Consider the following 26,598-nt stretch of genomic DNA (forward strand, 5'->3'; position numbering starts at 1 on the left):
AAATAAATGGTAGTATGATAGTCTTAATATCATTAATAGAATGATAGTCTTAATGTTTTTAAAGACTAATTTTTCATAAGAAGTGAGATTGACCTACTCAGTATTTCCATCTTTTCTTCTTTTCTTTCCTTATCTGTAAAGACTTTTTTCTTTGGGCCTGGCCTTGGTTGTCGTCTAAAAGAAGCCATCCTATTCCTGCCTGCTTGATTGTTGACTTGAATTTTTATCGATATTTCTACTTTTACAAACATCAATACTAAATACTAAAACTACCCCGTTCCTTCCCCCCCTGGTGTCTTTCTGCTAGTTCTCCAACTTCTAGAATTCAACTCAAAACCAGTTCCAGCAAGTCTTTCCTTTCTGGCTGAACTGACTGATCAGCCCTACTCAGCTTACTGCTCGTTTTTTATTTTTTAAAATTTAAGAAGTTTCTGTTTCAGTAATTAGAGTGTGCTGTTTTGTCATTAGAAGACATGCTTAACATTTACTAATTTTTTTTCTTTTTCTAATTTTTAGAATCTGATGTTCCAGCAGAACTCCAGGTGTTAAAAGAACCCCTACAGCAGCCATCTTTCCCCTTCGCAGTTGCAAACCAACTATTGCTTGTTTCTTTGCTGGAACACTTGAGCCATGTGCATGAACCAAACCCTCTTCGTTCAAGACAGGTGTTTAAATGTTAGTAAGATTAAATTAATCTTGCTAAATAGAAGTTGTAAAAAATAGTATGTTATTTAATGCCATAGGTCTGAGCAGCAGTTGGTATATAAAAATTTGAACTATTAAATTTTAATAGTTTACATTCATAAAATTCATTTTATGTTTTCCTTTGGGTAATTTCTTAGGAATATAATCATTCTGGGATCCCAAAAGATTAATTAAATATATACCACAAAAATTGTATATATTTAAATAAATAAGATAGTTTTGTATCTATAACATGATCATATAATTTTGGAAGATCTGCTAAGGTTCGGTCATTGACTAAGTGAATGGAAAATCACAGATACTCATTCTGAACCAGTTATTGACCAGAGAATTGGAACAATTGTGTTTTTGTTTTTGAAGGAAACCATTTTCCTTTACATACTGAATTCTCTGACACCAAATGTGGATTTTTTTTCCCCCTACATGGGCCAGTTCTCTGACACTAACTGGTCCTTGCAATTCAGTTCAATCCTTACACTAGCTGTCTGGAATTCAAGTCATAACTCATAGGTTAGGGACTTAGGCTAGTAAGATTCTCCTCATTTCAGAGCCAATTTTAAGTATAGTGGGTCTTTAGATTCCTCAGGTTATCCACGCTTCTTCTTTTAACTTCATTCTTGTATTTTGGGCTGCCAGTAAAGTGGAGTGTGTTTGAATGTCAGAAGACTACCATGCTCACATATTGTGTTGCCTTTTTAAAAAATAAACCCTAGTATTTTACTGACTGACCAGGCCTGGTCAGCAAGTGAGTGAATGGTTTCAGGTGAGTAATGACATCATGCTCCTAATCCGTGAGCACACCGACTCTTCCTTCTTTTTTGAGGATCAGTTACCACGTTGTAATATGTGTATAAATACGACTTTTGCCTAGTGGCTTTTTTTCCTAATAGAGGCCATTATTCCTCTTTATTCTATGTGTACTCTTTAAAAGTTACTATTTTGTTGATGGTGTTTCTGATAATAGTTTTCCATATTCTTTTTATAGTACTTTGTGAGACCTTTATCAAAATGGGACTGCTGTCTTCTTTCACCTGTAGTGACGAGTTCAGCTCATTAAGACTGCATCACAACAGAGCTATCACCCATTTAATGAGGTCAGCTAAAGAGAGAGTTCGTCAGGTAAGCACTGAGAAATGTACTTTGTATATGATAAAAACATTCTAATTTCAAGAGAACTGTATTTTAAATCATGATAATCATGATTTTAAAAATAGCTTTGTAACAATGTTGTCATTTGTTTATTCAAGAAATATTTATCAAATGACTACGAAGTGTTAGGGTCTTTTGTAGGAGCCAAGGGTTAAGCAATGAAAAAAATTAGAAATCTCTTTTCTCATAGAGCTTTTGTTCTGATGAGGGGGCCGTAAACAATAGGAAAAAAATATATCCATAGGAGTTAGATGGTGATAAGTGTTAAGAAGAAACATAAAACAGTGAAGGGATTTAGACCATGTCGGGAAGGGCCCTGTTGATTTTTGGATGGGCATAGAGGGCCTTGCCAAGATGGTATCATTTAAGTCAGGAGCTGAAGTGGGGAGATGAGATAAGCACTATTTGGAAGAAAAGCATTCCAGGCAGAGGAACAGAAATGCAGTGAGCTTGGCATGTTTGGGAAACTGATAGGCAGCCTTTTGGGGGAATAGGGTAAGCAAAGGGAGAGAACAAAAGGTGGGACTTGGGGAGCCAGACAGGGAAAAGGACAGATGGAGTAGGATCTTAAGACTGTTTTAATGTTTCTGGTTTTAACTCAGAATAAGATGGGAAGCTTCATAGGATTTTGAGCAGAGAAGTGATACAGTCTGACTGACTTATATTTTAATGGGATCACACCAGGTGCTGTATTGAAAATAGACTGAGGACAGGCAAGGGTCAAAGCAGAGAGGCAGGTATAGTCACAGAGGCTAGAGATACGGTGGCTTGGAATGGTGGTAGCAATGCAGTTTCTGCATATGTTTTCAAGGCAAAGTTAATATTTGCTGATGGAATGCCTTGGTAAATTCTCAGCTTTGGCAGTGAATAGCAAGAATATAGCTTTTTTATTAGTGATCTTTTGATTAAGAGAGAGATATTATCAATTGTAAACTCAAAGTAATATTGAAAAAAGCATTGGGCTTTTTTAAAAAAAATATTTTTTGAGCATTTGGAACAATTGATTTTTGATAGATTCCTTATTACATAAAAATTTCAAAATGCTTTTTAAAAGTTGTATTTTATTTTAGGATCCTTGTGAAGATAATTCTTATATCCAGAAGATCAGGTATGTGTTAAATACTTTTTTGATTATGCAAAGATTAAACTATCTAAAAGAAATCATGATTAGGAATGAATCTTGAATTAATCAGAAATTAGCATTGAGGTTAAATAATGTAGTTAGTGTAGTTTATGAAAATTAAAAGCCTTCGTCTTAGCAATTAATTACTGCTTCAAGATTTGCTTTACTTATTTCCCTCCTCTTTGATTCCCCCTGCCCCCCCTCATCTGCCAGTCCCCTCTGCCTCCCCCATTCTGTGTGGATTCCATAAACCCCACTCTTAATTTTGAGTACTGATACCCAGGCTGTCAGGGAAACACCACTGAATTTTGGTTATTTTTAGGAAATGCTAGTTTAAAATCTGAAATTGGTCTGACTCATTAAGAAATTTTAGTAAATTTACCACTTAACTAATCAACTTCTTCCTCTTAGTCATCCTTAAGATTGATGCTTTAAAACAGTGATAATCATTTCTAAGTAGATTACTAATTACTGGTAAAAAACTTGAACTTAGATTAATGATGGCCTTGCTGTCATTACTTTATTGATTCGCTAATCAGCAATCTATGAAATCTCCTCACAGAGAATGAAAAAGTTTGATTTAGCTCATCTTCCCAAATAACCACAGTTGAGTGATAAGCAAGGTTTGGCAGCTTAGTAATAAAGTAGTAACACCCCCTTTATCCTTGGAATGTGTGTTCCCAGACCCCCAGTGGTTTCCTGAAACCTCATAATACTGATCCTTGTACTTACTATATTGTTTCCTGTAAATACATACCTGTGATAAAGTTTAATTTATAAATTGGGCACAGTAACATATCAATAATGGGAAGTAATGAAAGAAAGAACAATTACAATATGGTAATAAAGGTTGTATGAATGTAGTTTCTCTCAGACTATCTTACTGCATGTAATATTTTCTCACTGAGAATAACTGAATCACAAAAATTAAACAGTTCACTAGTGTACCATGAACATGAGCTGTCTGAGAACATTTTGATTCTCTTGTTTTAATGGTTTGTTTATATTTAACTTTCAGATCAAGGGATATAGCCTTTGAAGCACAAACTTCACGTTACTTAAGTGAATTTGAAGAACTTGCCATCTTAGGAAAAGGTGGATATGGAAGAGTATACAAGGTGGTTTTACACATTTGTTTTAACTTTCTCTCTAAATAAATGTTCTAAATGAGATGTTGTTCTCATCATCATGTTTACAGGAAAATTCTTAGAAATCATGTATATTTACTTTTCACTAAGATTTGTCATTTAGAGGAAATTTGATAGGTTTTAATATTTTCCTGACCACATTAATGTTATAGATAGATTCTAAAAATTTTGATCTTGTGTTCTGTTGTTAAGTTTTATAAAAAATGTATTAGAAGTTGTGCTGCTGTGTTTTGGGCCTTACCTAGCCCTTTTTTCAGATATTGCCATTCTTTAGCCCTAAGAGCTTCTAGGAATTGAACTCTCACTGTTGTTTGAAAAGCTAGTCTGGCTGATTACTATTGACTTTCCTGCACAGAGTAAAGAGGATGCTTGTCTCCATCTTAATTTGGATCTCTAACAAGTTTGGATTATCTAAGCTCAGATGAAAAGAACTTTATTCTTTTGAAATTTAATGGCTCAGTAAATTTTGTCTTTTCCTTCATTTTTTAGGTCAGAAATAAATTGGATGGCCAATATTATGCAATTAAAAAAATACTGATTAAGGGTGCAACTAAAACAGATTGCATGAAGGTATGATTTTGAAAATTTTTGTATTTTGAGTAAATGAGCATTTGGGTCCCTCTTAAAGAATTATATGTTATATGTATATATTGGCAGAAAGGTGATTTAGATTGCCAAGTTATTAATAATTGGTTACAGTAAAATAAATGTCAACAATGAAATTTTATTTAATTTTGTTATATGCACTTTGCACTGACCACATTTCAGAATCATTGCTGGAGAAATTAACTTTTCAGCAAATGATTAATAAAAATGTAGCTTGTTGGGCCTCCCCTGGTGGCGCAGTGGTTGAGTGTGGCTGCGAAGCTGCCTGCAGTCTCTGAAGCACCGGTTTGATCGCCGGCTGCTGGCGAGGGTCCCACATGGTGTGCTGACCTCTCCTGCTGTGCCCGCTGCTCCCCTCAGCAGTGCATTCCGTCCATCTGCCTGTTCTGTTCCTTGCTCTGGCTCTGGTGAATTCTCTCACCCTCCCATGCTTCTGACTGTACCCAGTGCTTGTATAAATAAATAAATAATTAAAGGCACATAACAAATATATATAAAAAAAATGTAGCTTGTTGTGAAAAAACACAAGCCAGCTCAATATTCTCCTTGTCGTGCTGTGTAGTCCTGGGCCAACAGACCTAGTCCTTTCAGGCATTTGTCTCCTGTTTTTGAAATAGTGGTGATAATTTTTTTTTTAACTTGGAGGACTTAAGTTGATATCAAATAAGAGAATGATTATAAATGAACTGTGAAAAGTAAAAGTGTTACATACTTGTAAGTTACTTACTGTAACAGTTACATTTATGAACCTCCCTGGTGGCACAAGGACTTGAGTCTCAGCACTATGAAGCTATCAGCAGCCTCTGCAGCATGAGTTCAATCCCCAGCCAGGGAGCTAACCCATATGGCACAGCAGACCTCTCCTGTATCGCCCACTACTCCCCTCAGCAGTATATTTCAGTCAGTCCACCAGTTCTGCTCCTATTCTGTCCCTGGTGAATCCTCTCACCCCCGCCCCCCCGCACCTCTGGCTCTTATATGCATAAATAAATAAATCTTTTTTTTAAAGATTTATTTATTTATTTTATACAAGCCTTGGGTACAGTCAGAAGCACAGGAGGGTGAGAGAAGTCACCAGAGCCAGAGTGGGGAGCAGAATAGGCAGACTGACGAAATACACTGCTGAGGGGAGCAGCGAGAGTGGCAGGAGAGGTCTGCCACGCCACGTGGGACCCTCGCCAGCAGCTGGGGATCGAACGGGCGCTACAGAGGCTGCGAGCAGCTTCGCAGCCCAGTGCTCAACCACTGTGCCACCGGCGAAGCCCTAAATAAATAAATCTTTTAAAAAATTGTATTTGTCTCTCACAGAAATATTCCCATTATTTTAATATAGCTTAGATTCTTTGTACAGAGGAGTTTTTGTTATTTTACAGTAGAACAAATAATATTTGCTAACGAGCAATTATCAAAAAACTAAGTATATTTCTTCTTTAGGTACTACGGGAAGTGAAGGTGCTGGCGGGTCTTCAGCATCCTAATATTGTTGGTTATCACACTGCTTGGATAGAACATGTTCATGTGGCCCAAATGCAAGGTAAGCAGTTTTGATGATTTAATTGAGGTGTTGGCAGAATTCCTTCTGTGGCCAAATCTGGCCTGTTCCTGTTTTTGTACATCTCAGAAGCTGAGAATGCTTTACTTTTTACATCTTTAGATAGTTAAAAGAAATCAGAAGAAGAATGTTTTGTGGAAATTGTATGAAATTAAAATCTCAGTGTCAATGAATAAGGTATTAGAATACAGGCTCCTTCACTGAGTGCCTGTGACTGCCTTTGCACTGCACAGCAGAAGTGAGTACTTGAGCAGAGTCCCACAGGGCCTGCACAACCTAAAATGTTTACTTGATACTCTGCAGAAAGTTTGTGGTCCCTGGTCTAGTTGAATGGCTCTGTTTCTGTATTTCCTCAAATGTGCCAGTCATTTGAATAATGAGCTCAGTGTATTGTATTTTGCCAGAAGGTCAAGATATTTGGAGACTTGTAGTCTCATTTGGCATTTGTATATTTCAGCTCTGCCTTAGCCTGTAAATTAGAAAACTGGGCTGCTTGAAGATTTGTTTTTGTTTTTGCTTTTGTTCAGCAGATAGAATTTCTATTCAGTTGCCATCCCTGGAAGTGATCTCTGACCAAGAGGATGGCAGGTATGTAAGTGGGTATTGACCTTTACACTTTAGACATTTCCAGCTGTCACCTGTGTTGGATTGCTTTTGCCTCTTGCTACTAGGAGTTTGGGAGTATTTTAGAATTTCTTTTTGCTTATTCCCATTATAAAATATTAAATTATTTCCCTCCTGTCAGATATTTCCTGTTGGTATTTTATTTTTATTTATTTATTTAAATTTTAAATTTTACTTATTTTTACAAACATATATTAGCTTGAAGTGTACAACATGATGATTTGACATTTGTGTATATTACTAAATGATCACAAGTCCAAATTCACTATACATAGTTAAAAATTTTTTCTTCTGATGTATTTTAATGTAATTAAGCACATTTTAAGTATGTAATAGTATGCTGTATCTTCTCTTACCAGTATTTTAAATAGATGCTTCTAGATGGATTTGAAGTCATTTTTTTCAGGTGATTACTAATGAGAGTCATAGTCTTGAAGAAACAGTTGAGTTACACTTGCTCTTTTCTTTTTATATTCATTTGTGTTTTTACTGTCTTTTTTCCACCAGTGATCAATATGATGTTAGAAGTGATGAAAGTAATAGTCCATCCATCATCTTTGCTGAGTTTGCTTCAGAGAACAAAAAATCCTTTGGAGGACTGGAGCATCAGAATAACAGATTGGTGAACTACACCAGCAATTTAGTCACGAGAAATGCCAATGAATTTGAGTCATCTCTGGAACGCCAAGAGAGTGACTTGGCTGACTTGTCTTCCAGATCAATTGTTGAACATCATCTGCCACTTAGACATAAGTCAGATTTAGGAGAAATTTCCTCATCCATGGAGGAATCTTCTGAAGAAAATTTAAATTTGCTGGGACAGACAGAGGTATATTCCTTTCTCAGAACCTACTGAGTTAATGTTTACCAGGATGACTGTAAAGAACTGTGACTAGATGTGGCCTTTCCTTTCCCTGCACTGACTTCACCCATTGTGCCTCTCCCTCTCTCTGCTCCAACTCTTCTGCTCTGTGTTCATTTCCCTCTTGACATATGGCCTTTGTGGTTCATCTTCCTTCCTTCAGTTCGTTAGCTCCTGCCAATCCTTTACTGACCTCCAGTTCTTGTCCTGGAGTTGGAATCATCATTCACACTCTCATTTCTGTTGTATATTAGAATCATGCTATAAAAATATGCTTATGCATAGAAACTTTCTATATTTGGAACATAACTTTTAGTAGAGAATCCTAGTAGGATTGCCAGGTCACTTTCTGGGATTCTTTTGTTGAGAATTACAGATATCTGCTGGTGAGACCCCTATATACTCTTTACCAGTATTATTAGTATTTAAAAAATCTTGGACTTTAACAGGGTCTACCATAACCTGTGATGTTGAGGTTACAAAGCTGTGTATACCGCACACAGAGAATTTAATCTTAGCTAGAAATATGTGTTTCTGTTGAAGAGGGTTTTTTTTTTTTTTTTTTTTTTTTAAATGAAACACAAAACTTTGTATAGGTTCACCTGAATACAAAGGAACCAAGTTTGAGGGACTTTTAACAGAATCATTTTCTTTCTCTGTATTATATTTGAAAAATTTTCCTGGGTGCCTAAATAAATGGGCTGTTGTGAGTTTAACTTTTGCTGACCTTTTCCTGCAACAGGTTATTAGCTATATATGATATAAAGCCAGCCAGAGTATTTATATGGGCTTGGGGTATAAAGACAGTAACAGATATGGTCATTCTTTGATGCTTCATCTTAGCTTTTACACACTTTCTGTCTTGAGCAGATGACATACTTTCAGATCCAGTGCTTCAGTGTCACACTGAGAACTCTGCCATTTGAGGCCTGCCCAATTCCAGCCAGGCTTACCTGTACCCACTTGGATCATGACACACCTAATTGTTGTTGACCCTTGGACAACATGGATTTGAACTGTGCGGGTCCGTTTATAGGAAGATCTTTTTCAACTCCTCTTCCTCATCTTCCTTCTCCTCAGTCTATTCAAAGTGAAGACAGTGAGGATGAAGGCTTTTATCATGATCCACTTATTAATTTCTTAATCTTTTCTCTAGCTTACTTTATTGAAAGGGTACACATTTGGACATATGTAACATAAAATGTGACGGTTATTGGTAAGATGTTTGGTCAACAGTAGGCTATTAGTAGTTAAGTTTTTGGAGAGTCAAAAGTTATATGCGGGTTTTTGACTGCTTGTGGGGTGGGGGGAGGTATCAGCTCCTTTAATTACTGCATTGTTCAAGGGTCAGCTGCATTGCCTTACTCATCTGTGTCCCTCACTGGGTTTCTTGCACAGGCTTGTGTCTCTTTCCTCAGCACTTAGCTTAGTGCCTGGCTTAAAGTAGGCAAGTGAGAATTTTTGACTAAATGAACAATGTGGGTAAATTCTGCAAACATGATCCCAGCCATGTGTTGTGCCCCAGGTGCAGTACCACCTGATGTTGCACATCCAGATGCAACTGTGTGAGCGCTCGCTGTGGGACTGGATAGTGGAGAGAAACCAGCGGGGACGAGAATGCATGGATGAATCTGCGTGTGAGTAACCTGGGTCTACAGATCCCATCCTGGGAAGTAAAGATGCAATCAGAGCTGCAGCTTCTATTGGAGGACCTGCCCGCAGGGATTTAGATATTGGGGAGAAAGTCACTTTGGTAACCCAAATGGTGCTATTGTCATCATTTCTCAAAAACAAACAGGTATTTGGAAGTTAATCCAAAAGTTATCACTTTCTCTGTGATAGTACAGCTTGTGGATTTTTTTTTAAAGTGCTAATAAGTTAGAATTTTAGTTAATGATATTAGATAGAAAATGTCTTTAAAATTTTTTTTAAATTTTTTTAATCATTTAAAAGACATTGCAATTATAACCTTTTTGCACAAGCATTAGCTCTCCATTGGTAAACACTTTTTTTCAAAAATTTATTTATTTATGCATATAAGGGCTGGAGTGTAGGCCAGAGGTTGGGGGCGGGGCTGGTGAGAGGATTTGCCAGAGACAGAGTGGGGAGCAGAACAGGTGAATTGACTGAAATACACTGCTGAGGGGAGCAACCGGTGAGACAGGAGAGGTCTGCTGCGCCGTGTGGGTCAGCTCCCTGGCCGGGGATTGAACTTGTGTTGCAGTGACTGCGGATAGCTTCATAGTGCTGAGACAACCTCTTGTGCCACCAGGGAGGTACTAAAGTTCTTTTTTTTAATTGATGGCATCTTTTTAAAATTTTCCCAGGTGGTTCCAATGTGCAGCCCAAGTTGAGAACTAGTGGTATAATTTAAAATCATTAACAGTGGGCCTCCCCGGTGGCGCAGCGGTTGAGCACTGGGTTGCGAAGCTGCCCGCAGCCTCTGTGGCGCCGGTTCGATCCCCGGCTGCTCCCCGGCCACTGGAGGAGGGTCCCACATGGCGCGCATACCTCTCCTGCCGCCCGCTGCTCCCCTCAGCAGTGTACTTCGGTCCTTCTGCCTGCTCTGCTCCCCGCTCTGGCTCTGGTGAATTCTCTCACCCTCCCGCGCTTCTGACTGTACCCAGTGCATGTATAAACAAAAAAAAACAAACAAACAAATAAATAAATAAATAAAGCATGCCTCTATAAAAAAAAAAAAAAAAAAAATCATTAACAGGATTTCTAGAAGGATATATATTGATATTTTACTTTGGGGAGGTGGGGGAGGATCTAGATCTTGAGGGGGGACAAACTTTTCTTTACATACCCTTGCTTTCTTTAAAGATTATCTTTTTGTAATAGCATTGCACTTCAGGTTAAAAATATAAACAAGTACTTAACTTTTTTCCTTAAAAAATGTACTGTATATGGTTGATCTTTAAAACATAATACTTGGGAAATGAATCCCTCTTGAAGTATGGGATGAAAACTCAATTTATACCATCCTGTACAATAACCCTATCAAACAGTGAAGCAAAAAAATGTATGCTACCACTACCAGGATGTCCATTTTTCTAGTCTAATCACGAGAAAAATGCCAGACAGATCCCACTGGAGGGACAGTCTATAAAATACCTGACCAACACTTCTCAAAACTATTAAGGTGGTCATCATAAACAGGAAAAGTCTGAGAAACTGTCACAGACCAGAGGAGCCTCAAGAGACATGACAACTAAATGTAATGTGATATCCTGGATGGAATCCTGGGACAGAAAAAGGACATTAGGTAAAAAATAGGGAAATTGGAATAAATTATGGACTTGTGTCATCATTTGGTGCTTAATTATGGCAGATGTGCCATGCTAGTGTCAGGTGTTAAATAGGGAAACTGGATGTGGTCTCAACAGGAACTGTCTGTGCTGTCTTTTCAATTTTTCTGTAAATCTGGTGTTTAAAATGGGTGTTGTTTTGTACTACACCATGAATTTGGCCTGAATAGGACTTGGCTTTTGGTATTTTTTGAAAGTTCTGTTGTTGATTCTAATGGGTAGCCAAAGTTGAAAATCATTGTATGAGATTATTAAAATTAGGGATTGAAATGACCCATTTTTGCATAGACTCAGCTACTAGTCATTTGCTCTTGACTTTAATGACACTGTAAACCCTTTATTTTGTCTCAAATGTAGGTCACTTAACCTCCTCAGACTCTTAGGCTAGCTTCCCGTGGAAACATGTCTCCCTCCCGCAGCCCCAGTACTCTGTGCATACACCTGTGTTCACTTCAGTGGTAGCAAGTAGCAGGGAGGATATTTCAGAGCCCTCTAAAGTTGTATGCTTTGTGTTCTGCATGAGCATTGTAGTGCTATGTGCAGATGTCTTTTTGAAAAGGACAGTGTGTTTGTTTTTTTTAAGTCTTGTATGTAGTTGATCTTTAAAACATAACATTTGGAAAATGAATCCTTTCTGAAGTATGGGATGAGAACTCTAATTTATACCATCCTGTACAATAACCCTATCAAACAGTGAAGGCAAAAAATGTATGATACCACTACCAGGATGTCTATTTTTCTTTTAAAAGCACTGTGTGTACAACTTTGTATCAATTATATTTTTATATTAATCATGCCCAACAATCCCATGAGTGATAGATCTAAGTTTGACTCCTAATACAACAGGTTATGGTTTGGGGCAATTCAGGTAGCTGTTGTTAGTCTTTTTCCTCACCTTAAATGGAGAGTCAGTTATCTCCATTTTTTAGGGTGAGAATTAAACCATTAAGTGTGAAGGAGAGGGCCTCCCCGTGGCGCAGCGGTTGAGCGCTGGGTTGCGAAGCTGCCCGCAGCCTCTGCAGTGCCGGTTCGATCCCCGGCTGCTCCCCGGTCACCGGAGGAGGGTCCCACATGGCGCGCAGACCTCTCCTGCCGCCCGCTGCTCCCCTCAGCAGTGTACTTCGGTCCTTCTGCCTGCTCTGCTCCCAGCTCTGGCTCTGGTGAATTCTCTCACCCTCCCGCACTTCTGACTGTACCCAGTGCTTGTATAAATAAATAAACAAATAAATTTAAAAAAAAAAAAGTGTGAAGGAGATAGCAGGGAGTGAAGAAAAGCTTCTCACTGGACCAGGTCTATGTGTGATTACTGAATCCTCCAACAGTTGCCTATGTTTGAATGTGTTAGGTGGATGGAAATGACAACCATTGGCTTCAAAGAAAGACCATGGAACATGGTTATTCTGAATAGTTGTGAACATCACAAAGCCCTCCTTTCATGCCTACCCAGATAGGAAGTTAGGCACTTGAGTGTAAGGAGCAGCCATACTAGAAGTACTTAGAAATGGAGCCTTTGTGTATACACACGCACAAGAGCACACACACAGAGGCATAGTACTTGAGGTCCCTAAATTACACACTATATAGTGTAGAAGGACAGTGTGGTCTGGGTGTGAGCTGTATAAACAACAACGGTTCAGGGGGGAGTGGTGTGCCTGAAGGTAAACAGTAGGCTTAGGATTTATAATTACAGACTGCAGAGGAGTCCTTCAGTTTTTATTGTGCTATTACTAAACTTACTTGGTTGGAAAATGCCAGCTCTTTTTTCTTTACCAATTTTTGTTTCAGTCTTATAAGACCTCTCTGCTCTGTAAACTCATATAAGTCGTTATGTTAATAGGGTAAGGAATTCATTAACTCCCCTCTCTCTCCCCCATAGCCTTCATTTGTCATCTTCCAGATATTGGCACTTCATCACTTGAGCCATCATAATTTATTTTTTTTTCTTATTCTATTTGTAAAAATGTCTTTAATCCTTAGTGGGCTAGGACACCAGATTTAATTAGCATCAAACTCGGAATGTTAGGAGTTGAACAGGATTTAAATGTAATTTAATCTAGCCACTACTGGATGCCTGAGAATCCTTTACAAAGTAATTAATCCAGGGACTCTGAATGAAATTAGAGGGCCTTTCTTTGTGCTGACAAAAAGTTTCTTCTCTCTTGGGTGCTTGTTTGTGATGGCTTCTTGGCTAGCTGAGGATCTCCCCCTAATTCCTAGGTTTGAAAAAATTTTTGGAGTGTTGGAAATCTGAATAATGGATAGGTGCCAGATGTTAATGTATTTAGAACTACATTTAACTTTTAGATGTTAAAAAAGATTAGAGAAATAAAACTATTTTTTTCTTTTTTTTTTTCCTTAAAGATTGATTTATTTATGCACACAAGAGCTGGGCCACAGGCCAGAGGTGTAGGGGGTGAGAGGACTCACCAGAGACAGAGTGGGGAACAGAACAGGCAGATCGACCGAAGCATACTGCTGAGGGGAGCAGCAGGCAAGGCAGGAAAGGTCTGCTGTGCCATGTGGGTCTCTCCCTGGTGGGCCAGGGATTGAACTCATGCCACAGAGGCTGTGGATTGCTCCATAGTGTGGTGCTTAACCCCTTGCACCACCATGGAGGCCAGAACTAAAACTTTTTTTTCTTTTTTTTTTTAATTTCAAGGTCCTTACGTTATGGCCAATGTTGCAACAAAAATCTTTCACGAATTGGTGGAAGGTGTGTTTTACATACATAACATGGGAATTGTGCACAGAGATCTGAAGGTAAGTGGGGAGAGAGTCATGGAAAGCAATGGTAGTGTCTAATCAGGGAGGATATGGTGTTGGGTCATTAGATTAAGTCATTTGTGCCCTAGTCCATTTACTTAGGAAGCTTTTATTACTTTTATATAAATCTTCATTGCATAGGTCCAGAACATGAAATCTTTAGATTGAATTTGAAAGCAATAAATCTTTGGGCATTTGAAAATGCTCTGTGGGGCATTAGTACTATTTTTTTAGGTAGTGTATGGAGTCCTAATGTAACTGATGATGCTAAATGCACTTATGCTGACAGAAATGCCCAAATATTACTGCAGTCTTAGCGTTAAATCTATTTCTGTAATTATCCATTTTAGAGGAAATCTAAAATGGGAATTTTGTTGCTGCTTCTTTTAAAAATCTATAATGACTATTCCTGTTTTTATCTGCATAATACTATCAAGAAAGAGAAAATAAATTTACCTTGAAAAGCTTTTTAATGTGCTTATTTGGGGAGAAAATATTAAATCAGAGAAAATGTATTTAAAAGAATATTTAGGACCAAAAAGTTTATGTCAACTGTTTATTTTTGAAAAGGTTTATAAGCCAATAGTTTGCACTTTTCGGATGGGTTATGTACCAGGTGGTGGGTTAAGTGTTCTCTGGGTACATAGAGCCAGAAAATGCAGTTTGAATTAATGAAATTATCTGGCATTGTGAAACTTTGAGTTCTTATTTCAAGAGGTAAGCTAAGTCATAATAACCATATACAGAATTCCATATCTTCACTGGGAGAACTTGCTTCAAGTGTTGTTTGTATTTCTCTCCATAAATATTTCTGATGTTTCTTTTACAGATATCCTCTAGAGACAAGGGTTTTTGAGCTAACTTTATTAGCGTTTCCCTTAAGAGGTGGAATTCTGGTAGCATGATCCCTGCAGGTAGAATTCCCTGGTTATTGGTCAGTCTTAGAGGGTAAGAGCGAGACAGCAAACTGGCCAGCAGTGCTGTGTCTCTTACGTTGGAACTGCGCTGAAGGTACATATATATTGGAGATTCTCCATTTCTTGTTAAGATATTAACATTTGCTTCAAATTCAAGCAACAGATTGATAATTGCCTCTCTGCCTCCGAAACAGGCCTCGTGGATAGCTGTTTGACCTTCGTGGTCCTGGGCATTTACTTTGGCTCCGTGAATAAGCAGCAGACGGATGCAGCTTACCCCTGCTGCTAGCAGTCGGCCTGCCTTGCTTGATGCACTGCACACTGCCAGTTTAAGGGCTGTGTTCCCTGTAGTAGAGACAGCACAGTTAATGTCTGCTCCACAGGCAATTAGCGTTTCTATCATCTCCTTATTCAGTATATCTGCAGCCATGTGAAGGGGCGTCATGGTGGATTCATTAATAGCATTGACATGGGCACCATTTTGGGCCAAAATGGAAAGAACTGGATAGGTCCCATATGTTATGGCCAGGTGGAGGGGTGAGTGTTTGTTGCTGTTGTCTACTCGAGCATTCACTTGAGCTCCGTGTTCACACAAGATGCGCAGACATGTTACAGCGTTGTTCTGAATGTCTGTCAGGATCCTTTGGATTCTGTCTCCTGGTTTTGTCCATGTGGTCGAAGTGATTGGCCAGTGCAGTAGCATTAGGTGCAGTGTGGTCAGGCCTCTTGTGTCCCTGGAACAGGTATTGATCACAGATTACACTAAATTCACAACGAAATGGTTTTTATGTGAAGAGTTAATGCTTAAGAAGGCAACCTTTAAAGTAAACCGCCTTAATTACTTTAAAGAAGTGTTTGAAAATCTGCATTGCTTTTAACTTCTCAGGCTATCACAGCATTGGGGAGAGGGGGTGGTGTGCATCATAGCATGGTGGTGTCCGGCTTCCTATATAGCAGCTTGCTAGGACTGTGGCCTCTTCGAAGATCTTGGTTATTTCTGTACCCCAGAACCTCATCAGTGCTGAAATGTGTTAACAGACATTTAGTAAAATTGTGTGGACCTGGGTATGCTCTGGTATTGTCCTAAAAGGGAGCCATACAGCCAGAACCCCGCTGACACAGTTTTTTGTGAGCATCTGCTCTGCCTCCTGATATTGCACCCTTATGTGTCGGCTGAGTAGCTGGCCAGGCTGAGTCTGGAGACATAGTCACTGAAGTTAGGGAAGCCAGGCCATCTCCAGGCCCTGTTCCAACCCAGGTGGAATGAGTGTTCTAACCTGCAGCTCTCCTCAGCTCCACTATTGTAGTCTCTCAGGGTTGCCTCCAAAATTCCTTTATTTTGGCAGAAAAAAAGGGAAGGTTTATTTTGAAAATCTGACTGCTCTGACATTCAAAAATGTTTTTCACTTCACATGTATTTATTTAATAGAAGACCTAACATAACCCCACCTTCTCAAGGCTTATATTCAGTAAGGGGCGAACATTGATACATTGAACAACTGAGTACACAATTGCAAGTAAAGTAAGCAGAGTTCTAGGACAGACAACCGTCTCTGGTCTCCCCCGTGGATGGCATGTGGCTTGCAGGGTAGGAAAGGGTGTTCTGAGGAACTCTTGAGGCTGGGCAGAGTTTGAGATGGTCTAGTCATGGAAAGACTGAGAGAGGACCTGCAAAGTAGGATGGTGTGCATGGGGGAGGTGAGAGTAGGCCAGGCCAGGTGGGCTCTTCTGCTGTGTAAGGCTTTGGAACCGAACTTCCTTTTATTTTTATTTATTTATTTATTTATAAGTATTTATTTATTTATACAAGCACTGGGTACAGTCAGAAGCACAGGAGGGTGAGAGAATTCACCAGAGCAGAGCGGGGAGAAGAACAGGCAGAAGGACTGAAGTACACTGCTGAGGGGAGCAGTGGGCGGCAGGAGAGGTCTGCGTGCCATGTGGGACCCTCCCCGGTGGCCAGGTATTGAACCGGTGCTGCAGAGGCTGCGGGCAGCTTCGCAACCCAGCACTCAACTGCTGCGCCACCAGAGGAAGCCCTGAACTTCCTTTTAAATGTGATGGGGACAAGACGTTCTGTTATTTTTATACCCTGTAATTGTTGCACTCATTCAGCTAAGTATTTTTGAGCATTTACTAAGGAGCAGGCATTGGTTTTAGATGGTGAAGATATACTGGTGAGCTAAACTTCTCTCATGAAGTTTTCCTTCTAGTGGAGGGTAATAAATCCATTCCTTGTTTATATTTTATTTTTCATCCCTAACTTGGGTTTTTAAGCTCTTCTGAGGGCTGTAACCAAGGCTTAATGTATTTTTTACAACACCATTGCTGAATCTAAATACTGAGAAGGCTTTAAGTGGGCTAACTAATTTGTATTCTTGTATAGCTTCCAATTTTTCATAGTATCTTATCTAGCAGTGAAGAATTGGTTCATGCAAAACATGATAATTTGTTGTCCATAGCTCAGGTTTATTCTCATTTTGATGCGATCTCCTGTTGAGTTAACTTACCTGACTTCTGGGTTGGCGCCATGTTCTAACAGACAAAGCAAACTTTGCGCCCTGCGGTATTCAGCAGCCAGGTGAATGGGGATGATTGACTGTGTCTGCTTCAGGGGAGAATTCAAAATATATTAGCAAGTAGCTCTTTATAGTTAGAAATAATTACTGTCTTAGCTTGCCATTTCAAAGGAAGTTAGTGTATTTACCATCTCTTTGGTTCAGTATTTTTCTGGTATGTGCTTTGACATTTTTCTTTTCTTTTGCCTGTTTTAAATGACCCCAAACCAGTGCATTTCACTTATAAAATTTGTGTTTTATATAAAACTAAATTTACCAAGACAAAAGAAATAATGAAAGCTTTGAAGTTGATTCTGTGAAGAGTATAAGATTAATGGTAATAGATATTAAGTCACTTAGTCTTAAAATTAACCCACAGGGTGATTGCCAAGTAGGTTTTTATGTTTTTTAAGTCTTTGCCAAAGTTATAGACTCAGTAGTAATAGTAAAACTAGGGTTTTTGGGGAAATTTTTTGGGTTTCAGAGATAATGCAACATATGTTCTATCTCTGATTAGCAGAGCTGTTTATACCAGTTATTAAAAGATACATATATATGAGTAGTGACTGTATAGCATGGCTGCATGATAAGGGAGAAGGATGGGTTAGAGGGAGAGTGACTTTTTGAAAAACATTTTAATTATAAAGGTAAAGATCACTGTATAAAAATTTAGAAAATGAAAAAGTAAGTCTCTGTAAAAAAGGGAAAAAAGAATTCCATCACACAGATATAATCATCATTGTTATGTTTGGAGGATGACATTAATGTCCTAACCAAATGAGCTCTAGTCTTTTCTTGCATCAGATTGAGTGTAACTGAAGGGGGGAGGGGTGTGCAGACTCAGAACCCTGCTCTGGATGTCAACAGACATGTACTGTTGAGCCTCAGACATGCTGAGGGCAGTGGAGGTTGGATGAGTTCTCAAGGACTAGGTGGTGTTCATTGAGAAACATCTTTTTTCTGAAGCGACTGAACAGAAAAGAGGGTACCTGGTTCAGAAGTAATCTGTAGCTGGTGGAGTTGGCCAGAACGGTCATAGGCTGGTTGACAGGATGACATCTTAGGAGTGCCTGGATGGACGTGCAGTCTTCTCTCATTATGGCTTCGTAGAGTTTAGTGTGAAGCACTACCAGTGACCCATCTTCCAGTGACTTGGCTGTGTCAGTGACCAGCTCCCTGCTGCCCTTCTTGGTTATGTTTCCCATGAGAAAAAGACTTTAGAGTGAAGACTTAAGATTCAGGGGGAAAACTGTTATGGAATCAGTTAGTTTGAATCTCTCTATGATTCCTTCAATTCAGTTCTAGAACTATTCTAGAATTGTTGAGAATTGTATCCAGGAAAATGCTTCATTTATATATAAGAATCTAAATTGTAAAATTTAGATTTTACAATGTAGTCCAAATGAGAAGCACAGTTTTGGGGACCTTTTACTCAAAATCATAACAAAATTTACTTAGATTATCATCTTATACATAAATTATCTCTATTTTCTCTTCTCATTCAGTTATAGTTCACACAAAACTAAAACAGGGAATTATACATTGAAATAAAAAATACAAATTACTACATTTAAAGTAAGAAAGCACACATTTTAATCTGTATTTTTAGTTTTTTATTGGACTGCCTCCCTTCCTTCCCCCTTATGGGTACAGTTTTTCACTATCATCGGGATTGTTCTATTGGGAGATTTTTGGGTTTATGATGATTGTTTAAATAGAGCTAAATGTGCACTTTCATAGTGTGCCCTGGTTATTCCCAGTTCTGCCAAACATATAAGAATCATTTGAACCCTTAAAAAAAAATCAAAGTTTTGGGCCTCCCCGGTGGCGCAGCAGTTGAGCGCTGGGTCGCGAAGCTGCCCGCAGCCTCTGCAGCCCCTGTTAAATCCTCGGCCCCCAGGTGAGGGTCCCACATGGTGCACAGACCTCTCCTGCCGCCCGCTGCTCCCCTCAGCAGTGTACTTCGGTCCTTCTGCCTGTTCTGCTCCCTGCTCTGGCTCTGGTGAATTCTCTCACCCTCCCGCGCTTCTGACTGTACCCAGTGCTTGTATAAATAAATAAATAAATCTTTAAAAAAAAAGGGAATGCTTTAAAAAAAAAAATCAAAGTTTTTGATTTTTTTCTGACTTGATGGAGGAAACAGTAATTTGTATTTCTTTTGTTAATATTTTTTTCAACAGCAGTTATTGCATTCTTTTTTCTAAGATTATTTTTTCTCCACCACCATCCCTTGTATCCCCAGTCCCTTCAACTCCCTCCCTCTTAACCTCACAGCCCTCAGGGTGTTTATTGATGGCCACTGGTTTTTCAGTGTTTTATGTTACTGAATTGTCTGCTTTGTAAATGTCCAGTTTTTGTTTTTGTTATTCTGACTGATTTTGCTGCACATAATTCTCTCAAACTCCCTCCATTGTGTTGGTAATAGCTGTATTTCATCATTTCTTGTGGCTGTAAAGTACCCCATGGTGCCTATACACCACATCTTCTTGATCACATCATCCTCCAGTGGACATTTAAGCTGCTGCTGTGTCCTAGTTGTTGTAAATCAAGCTGCTGTGAAAACTGTGGAGTGAATGTTTTTTCTTTTTAAGATTTATTTATTTATGCATACAAGAACTGGGGTACAGGCCAGAGGTGCGGGGAGACAATGAGAGGATTCACCAGAGACAGTAGGGAGCAGAACAGGCACATCTACTGAAATACACTGCTGAGGGGAATTGGGCGAGACAGGAGAGGTCTGCTGGGCCAGAGTTAGCTCCCTGACTGGGATGGAACTCGTGCTGTAGTGGCTGCGGATAGCTTCATAGTGCTGCGACTTAACCCCTTGCGCCACCAGGGAGGCCCCTGGGGTTTTTCTTGTTGTTGATGATTTCATAATCTGAATAGATCCCCCAAGAAAGGGAATGCCAGATTGTATGGTATTTCCGTTTTTTGTTTTCAAAAATAAATCCAGATGGATTTCCATAGTACTTGCCCCAGTTCAAATTCCTACCAACAGTGTGATGGGGTTTGTTTTTTCCTCCATCCTTTCCAGCACTTGTTGGGAGTCCTTTTAATATGTGCCATACCCAGGGATGTGAGATGGCATCTCATTGTAGTTTTAATCTGTACCTCTTTTGGGCTTCCCTGGTGGCGCAAGGGGTTAAACACTGTACTATGAAGCAATCCGCAGCCTCTGCAGCACGAGTTCGATCCCGGGCCAGCTAGAGAGAAACCCACATGGCGAAGCAGACCTCTCCTGTCTTGCCTGCTGTTCCCCTTAGCAGTGTATTTCGTTAGTCTGCCTGTTCTGTTCCCCACTCTGTCTCTGGTTGAATCCTCTCATCCCCTGCCCCCTCCCCCCCCCCCCCCCCCCCCCCCCCCGCATCTCTGGCTCTAGCTCTTGTATGCATAAATAAATAAATCTTAAAAAAAAAAAATCTGTACCTCTTTTATTAGAAGTGACAATAAACATTTTTTCATAGGTCTTTTAACCTGGATATACTAACTGGCAAATTGTCTATTCATAACTGCTGGCCATTTATTAATTGGGTAATCTTTATTGTTGGATTATATGAGTTTTTTATATATCTTGGCTATTAATCCCTTACCAGTTAAATATTGTGTAACTATTTCTCCCTATTCAATAGACGTTTATTTAATTCTTATACTTTTTTTCACGTTATATATAGAAGCTTTTTAATTTGAGGTAATTCCAATTGTTTATTTTTGTTTTTAATTTTCTTTCCATAGGGATTGAGTGCCCAAAATAACTTCATTGTTGACATCAGGGAACATATAGACAATGTTTTCTTTTATGTATCTTATTGTTGTTGGTCTTATATCTAAATCTTTAATTCATTTGGAGTTTATTTTTGTGTGTGGTGTTAGCAAGTAATCTAACTTCATTATTTAATGTGTGGCTTTCCAGTTTTTCCAGCACCATTTATTAAAGAGTCTGTCTTGTCTTCCTTTTGGGGTCATGGATGCTTTGTCATAGATTAGGTGCTGGTGTGTACAGAATTTACTTTCTGGGCTTTCAAGTCTGTCCTATGGATCCATGACTCTGTTTTTGTGCCAATACCATGTTGTTTTTAATACCTTTGCTTTATAGTGAAGTTTGAGATTAAGTAATGTGAGACCTCCATTTCTCATGTCACGGTTGCATTTGCAATTTGAGGCCTTTGGTAGTTCCATATAAATTTCAGTAAGTTTTATTCAGTTTCTTTGAAAAATCTTACGGGTATTTTGTTGGCGATTGTGTTAAAATAGCTTAAAACCATTTTAGGCATCACAGTCATTTTAATTATATTGATTCTTCCATCCATAAGTGGGATATCATTCCATCTCCTTAGGCCATGAGTCCTATAGTAACATCTTGCAGTCTTGCTGTATATTTATCTCCATTGATTCTGAGGTATTTAATTCTTTTTGAGGCAGTTGTGTATCTATTTTTTTTAAGAAACTTTATTTTTACTTATTTATTTTTTAAGATTTATGCATATAAGAACTGGGGTACAGGCCAGAAGTGCGGGGGGTGAGAGGATTCACCAGAGACAGAGTGGGAAACAGAACAGGCAGATCAACTGAGAGACACTGCTGAGGGGAGCAGCAGGGGAGTCAGGATAGGTCTGCTGCGCCATGTGGGTCACCTCTATGGCCTGGGTCGAACTCGTGATGCAGAGGCTGTAGATTGCCTCACAGTGCTGTGCTTTACCCCTTGCGTCACCAGGGAGGCCCTTGAGTCAGTTATAAATGGAGTTACTTTCTTAATTTATTTTGCTTCTTGTTCATTGTAATAAAAAGACTGGATTTTTGTATTATGATTTTGTAACCTGTCACTGTACTGTATTCATTTGTTTCTAATAACTTTTTTGATCGAATCTTGAGGATTTTCTATACATAATACCACATCGTCTGTGAATAGTGATAGTTTCTTCTTTTTCCCCACCCCCTCATAATGTTTATTGAGGTGAAGTTGTTTTACATCATTGTATTTGTTTTAGGGGTTATAGGTTGAAAATTCTACACGTTTTCACACACTTTTCATGCCTACCACCAAATCTCCAGTAATCCTCTGCAATGCTCTGCTGGGTCTCCACCCTTCCACCCCACCACCCTCCCTTCTGGTTGCCTCAGTTTTGCAGTCAGATGTCAAGGGTTTGTTATTGGCTTGGTTTGGCTTTGTCTGACCCTTTGTTTTATTTCTCTATATTCCACATATAAGTGAAACCATCTGGTATTTGTCTTTCTCCTTCTGACTTGCTTAGTTTAGCATTATCCTCTCTAATTCCATCCATGTTGTCACAGGTGGCTAAAGCGCATCTCTCTTTTTTAAGCAGAGTAATACTCCATTGTGTAATAAATGGACCACATTTTTCTCGTCCATTCCTCTGTGCTTGGACACTTAGGTTGTTTTCATAACCTTGGCTGTTGTAAATAGGGCTGCAGTTAGTGATAGTTCCGCTTTTTCTTTTCCAACATGCATGGATTCCTTTTATTTCTTCTATTTGATAGTTCTGGCTGAAACCTCTAGTACTAAGCTAAACAGAAGTGATGACAGTGGACACACTTGACTTGTTCCTGATCTTAAGGGGGAAGTTATTAATGTTTCACTATTGAGTTTTATATTGGCTGTTGGCATGTGATATATAGCCTTTATTATATTGAGGTAGGTTCCTTCTTTTTCTAGCTATAGTGTTTCTTAGTGCTGTTATTTCTAATTGTAGCTGCTTCATATTTTCCCTACCTTTATTTTGTTGTTTTTATTCCTTTTTTTCCCCCCAGTTCCATAAGCATTGCCAAAACTGTCACCCTGAACTCCGCTGGTATTCTGCTTAGGGTTTTGTTTTTTTTTTTTTTCTGGCATTTGTAATGTGTTCTGTTTCATTTTTAATTTTTTATGGGTCTTAATAGGGATAGATTTTCATACTGTTGCTTTTGCACCTGTTGAAGTAATATGAGGACTAGAACCAGTGAGGGGCAGTAGGTATAAAGACCAAAGCAGCAATGCACAAAAGTGCTGCACCTCCCCCTGCAGTGACCTTTAGGGCTAACCGGCCCTAGGTCCGGCTGGGCAACCAGCGCGCAGGGGAAGAACAGCAAAACCCTACCTGCTGCACCTCCCCCCGCAGTGATCTTTAGGAATGGCTTTCGCCACGGTCCCTAGATCCGGCTGGGCAACCAGCGCGCGGGGAGAGAACAGCCTGAAGCAGAGGAAGTGCAGCGGAAGTTCCCTGAAAAGGCAGAAGCTTATCAATAGATAACGACCACCAAGAACCACTACAAGAATGCTAAAAATCTTATCCCGTCTTTCTAGAACTACAGCTTTAATCCCTTATCTGTCTTTCTAAACTTCCTCCTTTCTTCTATAATGGTCATTGCTTGTTATGTAGATCACCTCCCTGATGGTGATAGACTGAGCCCATGAGCAAGCTAATTTCTTTGATATTCATTCCTGTGCTTTTGGAAAACATATATATACTGGTCACAAACTCAAAGAAAATTACACTCAGATTTTCACTCTTGAAGTGTGTCTGTTTGTCATTTCTTTCGCCGACGCCCTGACCACCCTGCACGCTTCTCTCAACCCTGAGGTGGCCTCATCGTCTACTGTCTACTGCTGTGCTGGTCCGCGGCACAAAAGGGTCACTCCAGTAAACTCAGGAATTTGAACTTCCTGCTGTGCTGTGGGTACCAGGGCTGTGCTGTGCGGATCCAAGTGATGCCCTCCTCTGGGCCAGCTCCTTGGTCTTAGTATCTCATATTCTTATGTCCACTGTACATTATTTTTAAGCACTATATGCAGAGCTGGGTATGGACTGCAATTGATATGAGGTCAGGGATTTGTTCTCTTTTCTTTTCCATCACAAGAATCTTATTCTGGGGTGTTTGCTCCTATTGTTTGTAGGTATTTGAGCTCTAGTTTGTTCAAGCATTTCTTTGTTTAGGGTTTAGCCCTGGGGTGCAGGGTGGCAGGTGTTTTGAAATTCTCAGCCTGGGCTTTGAGTAACTTCTTCTGTAAGGAAATCCAGGTGTTCTGACCTGATTGAGACTATAGCTATTCTATATTAAGAACCTTAGGCTCAAGTCGTTAGTCCCTGCTCTCTGCCCTCACCTCTGCTGCTCTCCATCAATGCACCCGGCATCCTGGGTGCCTGCTCAGTCATCCCCTAAACCAGTCAACTCTGGTTCTCAGGAGCCCTGATGTTCTGTGCCTGAGTAGGTAGCTGTTGGGTCTCTGTACTGCACCTATTCTTTCCTCTTTTGGGTTGAACTGCACCATTATCACTGTAAACAGAATTCACTTAGTTTTTCCTACCCCTTTCTGCTGGACTGATGCTCCTAGTGTGCTGTGGATGTCTATCCCTTAGAAGATTTTGGGCTGTTTTACAGAGGTTCAGTTGTGAATATCTGGAGGAGGTAAGCTCAGCGTCTTCACTCTGCCATCTTCTGGCCAAATCTCGACAGTAATTTTTAAAAGATTCTCGGTGATTTTGATGTTTCAGTGTTGAGAACTTGTGTATGGAGCAGGCTTTACATTCCTGGTTCTCAAACTTGGAATGACATGGGGACTTTTAAATAATATTGATACCTGTGTTCACCCTTAGGAATTCTGGTTTCATTGGTCTGGGAGACAGGTTGGCATGGGTTTTTTTGTTGTGTGTTTTTTTTTTTTTTTTTTAAGATTTATTTATTTATGCATACAAGAGCTGGGGTACAAGCCAGAGGTGCAGGGGGTGAGAAGATTCACCAGAGACAGAGTAGGGAACAGAACAGCCAGACTGACCGAAATATATTGCTGAGGGGAGCAGCAGGTGAATCAGGAGAGGTCTGCTGTGCCATGTGGGCTGCTCCCTGGCCAGCCGGGGATCGAACTTGTGCTACAGAGGCTGCGGAGAGGTTCATAGGTTGCATTTTAATCCCCTGCGCCACCAGGGAGGCCCTAATTAATTTTTGAAGGGGCTACTCACTTACTTCTGAGTTGAAAACTCCTGCTATCCACATATTTTACTGTTTGCTTTAAGAATATCATGGAATTGACTTGTTCTTCTTGTTAACAGCCTAGAAATATTTTTCTTCATGGCCCTGATCAGCAAGTGAAAATAGGAGACTTTGGTCTGGCCTGCACAGACATCATCCAGAAGAACACAGGCTGGACCAGCAGAAATGGGAAGAGTAAGTTTTATTTGGTGGGTGGGTGTTTTTGTTTATTGCATTAAAAAGACACCATTGAACATGTCAGTATTTAAAGAGAACCTTAAAGATTCAGTATATCGTAAAGGTAAAAGAGACAGAAAGCAGCTCCTGTCCTCCTGGGAGTGAAAGTACCCTGCTCAGATTTGGAGTTCTTTGTTGTTGACAGTGTGAATGCTGCAGTGCTTACTATTTTGATTTTTTAACACTAGGGACAGCAGTACACACTTCCAGAGTGGGCACTTGTCTGTACGCTTCACCTGAACAGTTGGAAGGATCCGAGTATGATGCCAAGGTAGTGTTTCTTACCGTCTGACTGGACTTCACTCTGCGGTTTTAAGTAACAAAAAGTGTATAATAAATGCAGTGGCAGTTCCAATGTAGAGGTGTTTTCGGAGAACAGTTCTGTATGTTATCTATACATCAGACTGACAATTAGCAAAGCCTCACTTTTAGACAGAATCTGATTGCATTGCTGTATCTAAACTCCTGGGTGTCACAATTGTTTTTGAAATGAGCTTTACCTTAAAACATCTCTGTGTACCTCAGGATGGTAGAAGTCAGAGAAACCTATTTCAGCCTCTCATCCTTCAGTTTTCAAGTGTAGGTAATAAGTATTACGGGATAGGGTGACGTTTGCCTCCCTCTGAAGTGGAATGAATGGAGTGGAGAAGTTTTAATCTACAGTCTCTGAAGGAATGTCAAAAGTAAATCCTTTTTTCAAAATAACAGCCTAGTAAATTTTTATCTTTTGACAAATCATTCAGGCTTTTTATGATTTAGAAAGAACTTCCAGAGAAAATCATTGCAGCCCCTAAAATCCTATCTAGTAAAGGTCCTCCCCAAAAAACTATTTTGAGCAAAAGCAACAGATTGTATGCAGTTTGTTAAACTTTCCACTGAGAGCATTCTTGGTAGAGGTGAAAGTAGAGTAGGCACCAGGGGCTCCCTTGTGGCCCCATGTAGCTGGCATCTGTGTGTGAACTCACATTTCCCAGACTGCCTAGTCAGGGAGGAGCAGTGACTGCTGTGGGTGGTGGAGGGCTATCCCTGCCCATTTACGTGGCCACCAGTCCTTTCCCATGGATGCCAGTTTTTATATTAG

The 26,598-nt window shown here is 39.6% G+C and overlaps 2 protein-coding genes across 5 annotated transcripts in view; one reads left to right on the forward strand and one right to left on the reverse strand.

Annotated features, from left to right (window-relative positions):
• Positions 1 to 26,598, forward strand: part of EIF2AK1 (eukaryotic translation initiation factor 2 alpha kinase 1) — a 33,771-nt gene that overhangs the window by 3,988 nt on the left and 3,185 nt on the right. Inside the window, exons 2-14 of one of the 4 annotated variants that reach the window (XM_054693693.1) lie at positions 517 to 675; positions 1,691 to 1,824; positions 2,925 to 2,962; positions 3,996 to 4,095; positions 4,615 to 4,695; positions 6,166 to 6,265; positions 6,811 to 6,871; positions 7,415 to 7,736; positions 9,295 to 9,406; positions 10,915 to 11,037; positions 13,740 to 13,840; positions 25,361 to 25,475; positions 25,706 to 25,788. In XM_054693693.1, the coding sequence (XP_054549668.1) occupies positions 517 to 675; positions 1,691 to 1,824; positions 2,925 to 2,962; positions 3,996 to 4,095; positions 4,615 to 4,695; positions 6,166 to 6,265; positions 6,811 to 6,871; positions 7,415 to 7,736; positions 9,295 to 9,406; positions 10,915 to 11,037; positions 13,740 to 13,840; positions 25,361 to 25,475; positions 25,706 to 25,788 (1,529 nt within the window). The remainder of the gene's footprint in view (positions 1 to 516; positions 676 to 1,690; positions 1,825 to 2,924; positions 2,963 to 3,995; positions 4,096 to 4,614; positions 4,696 to 6,165; positions 6,266 to 6,810; positions 6,872 to 7,414; positions 7,737 to 9,294; positions 9,407 to 10,914; positions 11,038 to 13,739; positions 13,841 to 25,360; positions 25,476 to 25,705; positions 25,789 to 26,598) is intronic. The other 3 variants (XM_054693694.1, XM_037507103.2, XM_037507104.2) reach the window with 3 other exon arrangements.
• On the reverse strand, positions 14,318 to 18,612 carry ANKRD61 (ankyrin repeat domain 61). The gene is made up of 3 exons (XM_037507107.2): positions 18,308 to 18,612; positions 17,271 to 17,368; positions 14,318 to 15,494 (listed from the first exon to the last, which is right to left on the reverse strand). The coding sequence occupies exons 1-3, from the start codon at positions 18,521 to 18,523 to the stop codon at positions 14,549 to 14,551; spliced, it is 1,260 nt and encodes a 419-aa protein (XP_037363004.1). The 5' UTR covers positions 18,524 to 18,612; the 3' UTR covers positions 14,318 to 14,548.

The sequence above is a fragment of the Talpa occidentalis genome, unplaced genomic scaffold (assembly GCF_014898055.3).
Source record: "Talpa occidentalis isolate TD23 unplaced genomic scaffold, MPIMG_talOcc4v2.1 talOcc4.12, whole genome shotgun sequence".
NCBI lineage: Eukaryota > Metazoa > Chordata > Mammalia > Eulipotyphla > Talpidae > Talpa > Talpa occidentalis.

Bases quoted from the DNA above. Each gene is read 5' to 3' on its own strand.
- ANKRD61 (XM_037507107.2), bottom strand. From the start codon at position 18,523: ATGGGAAACATAACCAAGAAGGGCAGCAGGGAGCTGGTCACTGACACA. The intron at 17,369-18,307 runs GTACCCTCTTTT...TCTCCCCTGAAG, and splicing joins ACAGATTACTTCTGAACCAG to CAGACACAGTCAATCATCCC. The intron at 15,495-17,270 runs GTAAGTTAACTC...TACCTGTTCCAG, and splicing joins GGCGCCAACCCAGAAGTCAG to GGACACAAGAGGCCTGACCA.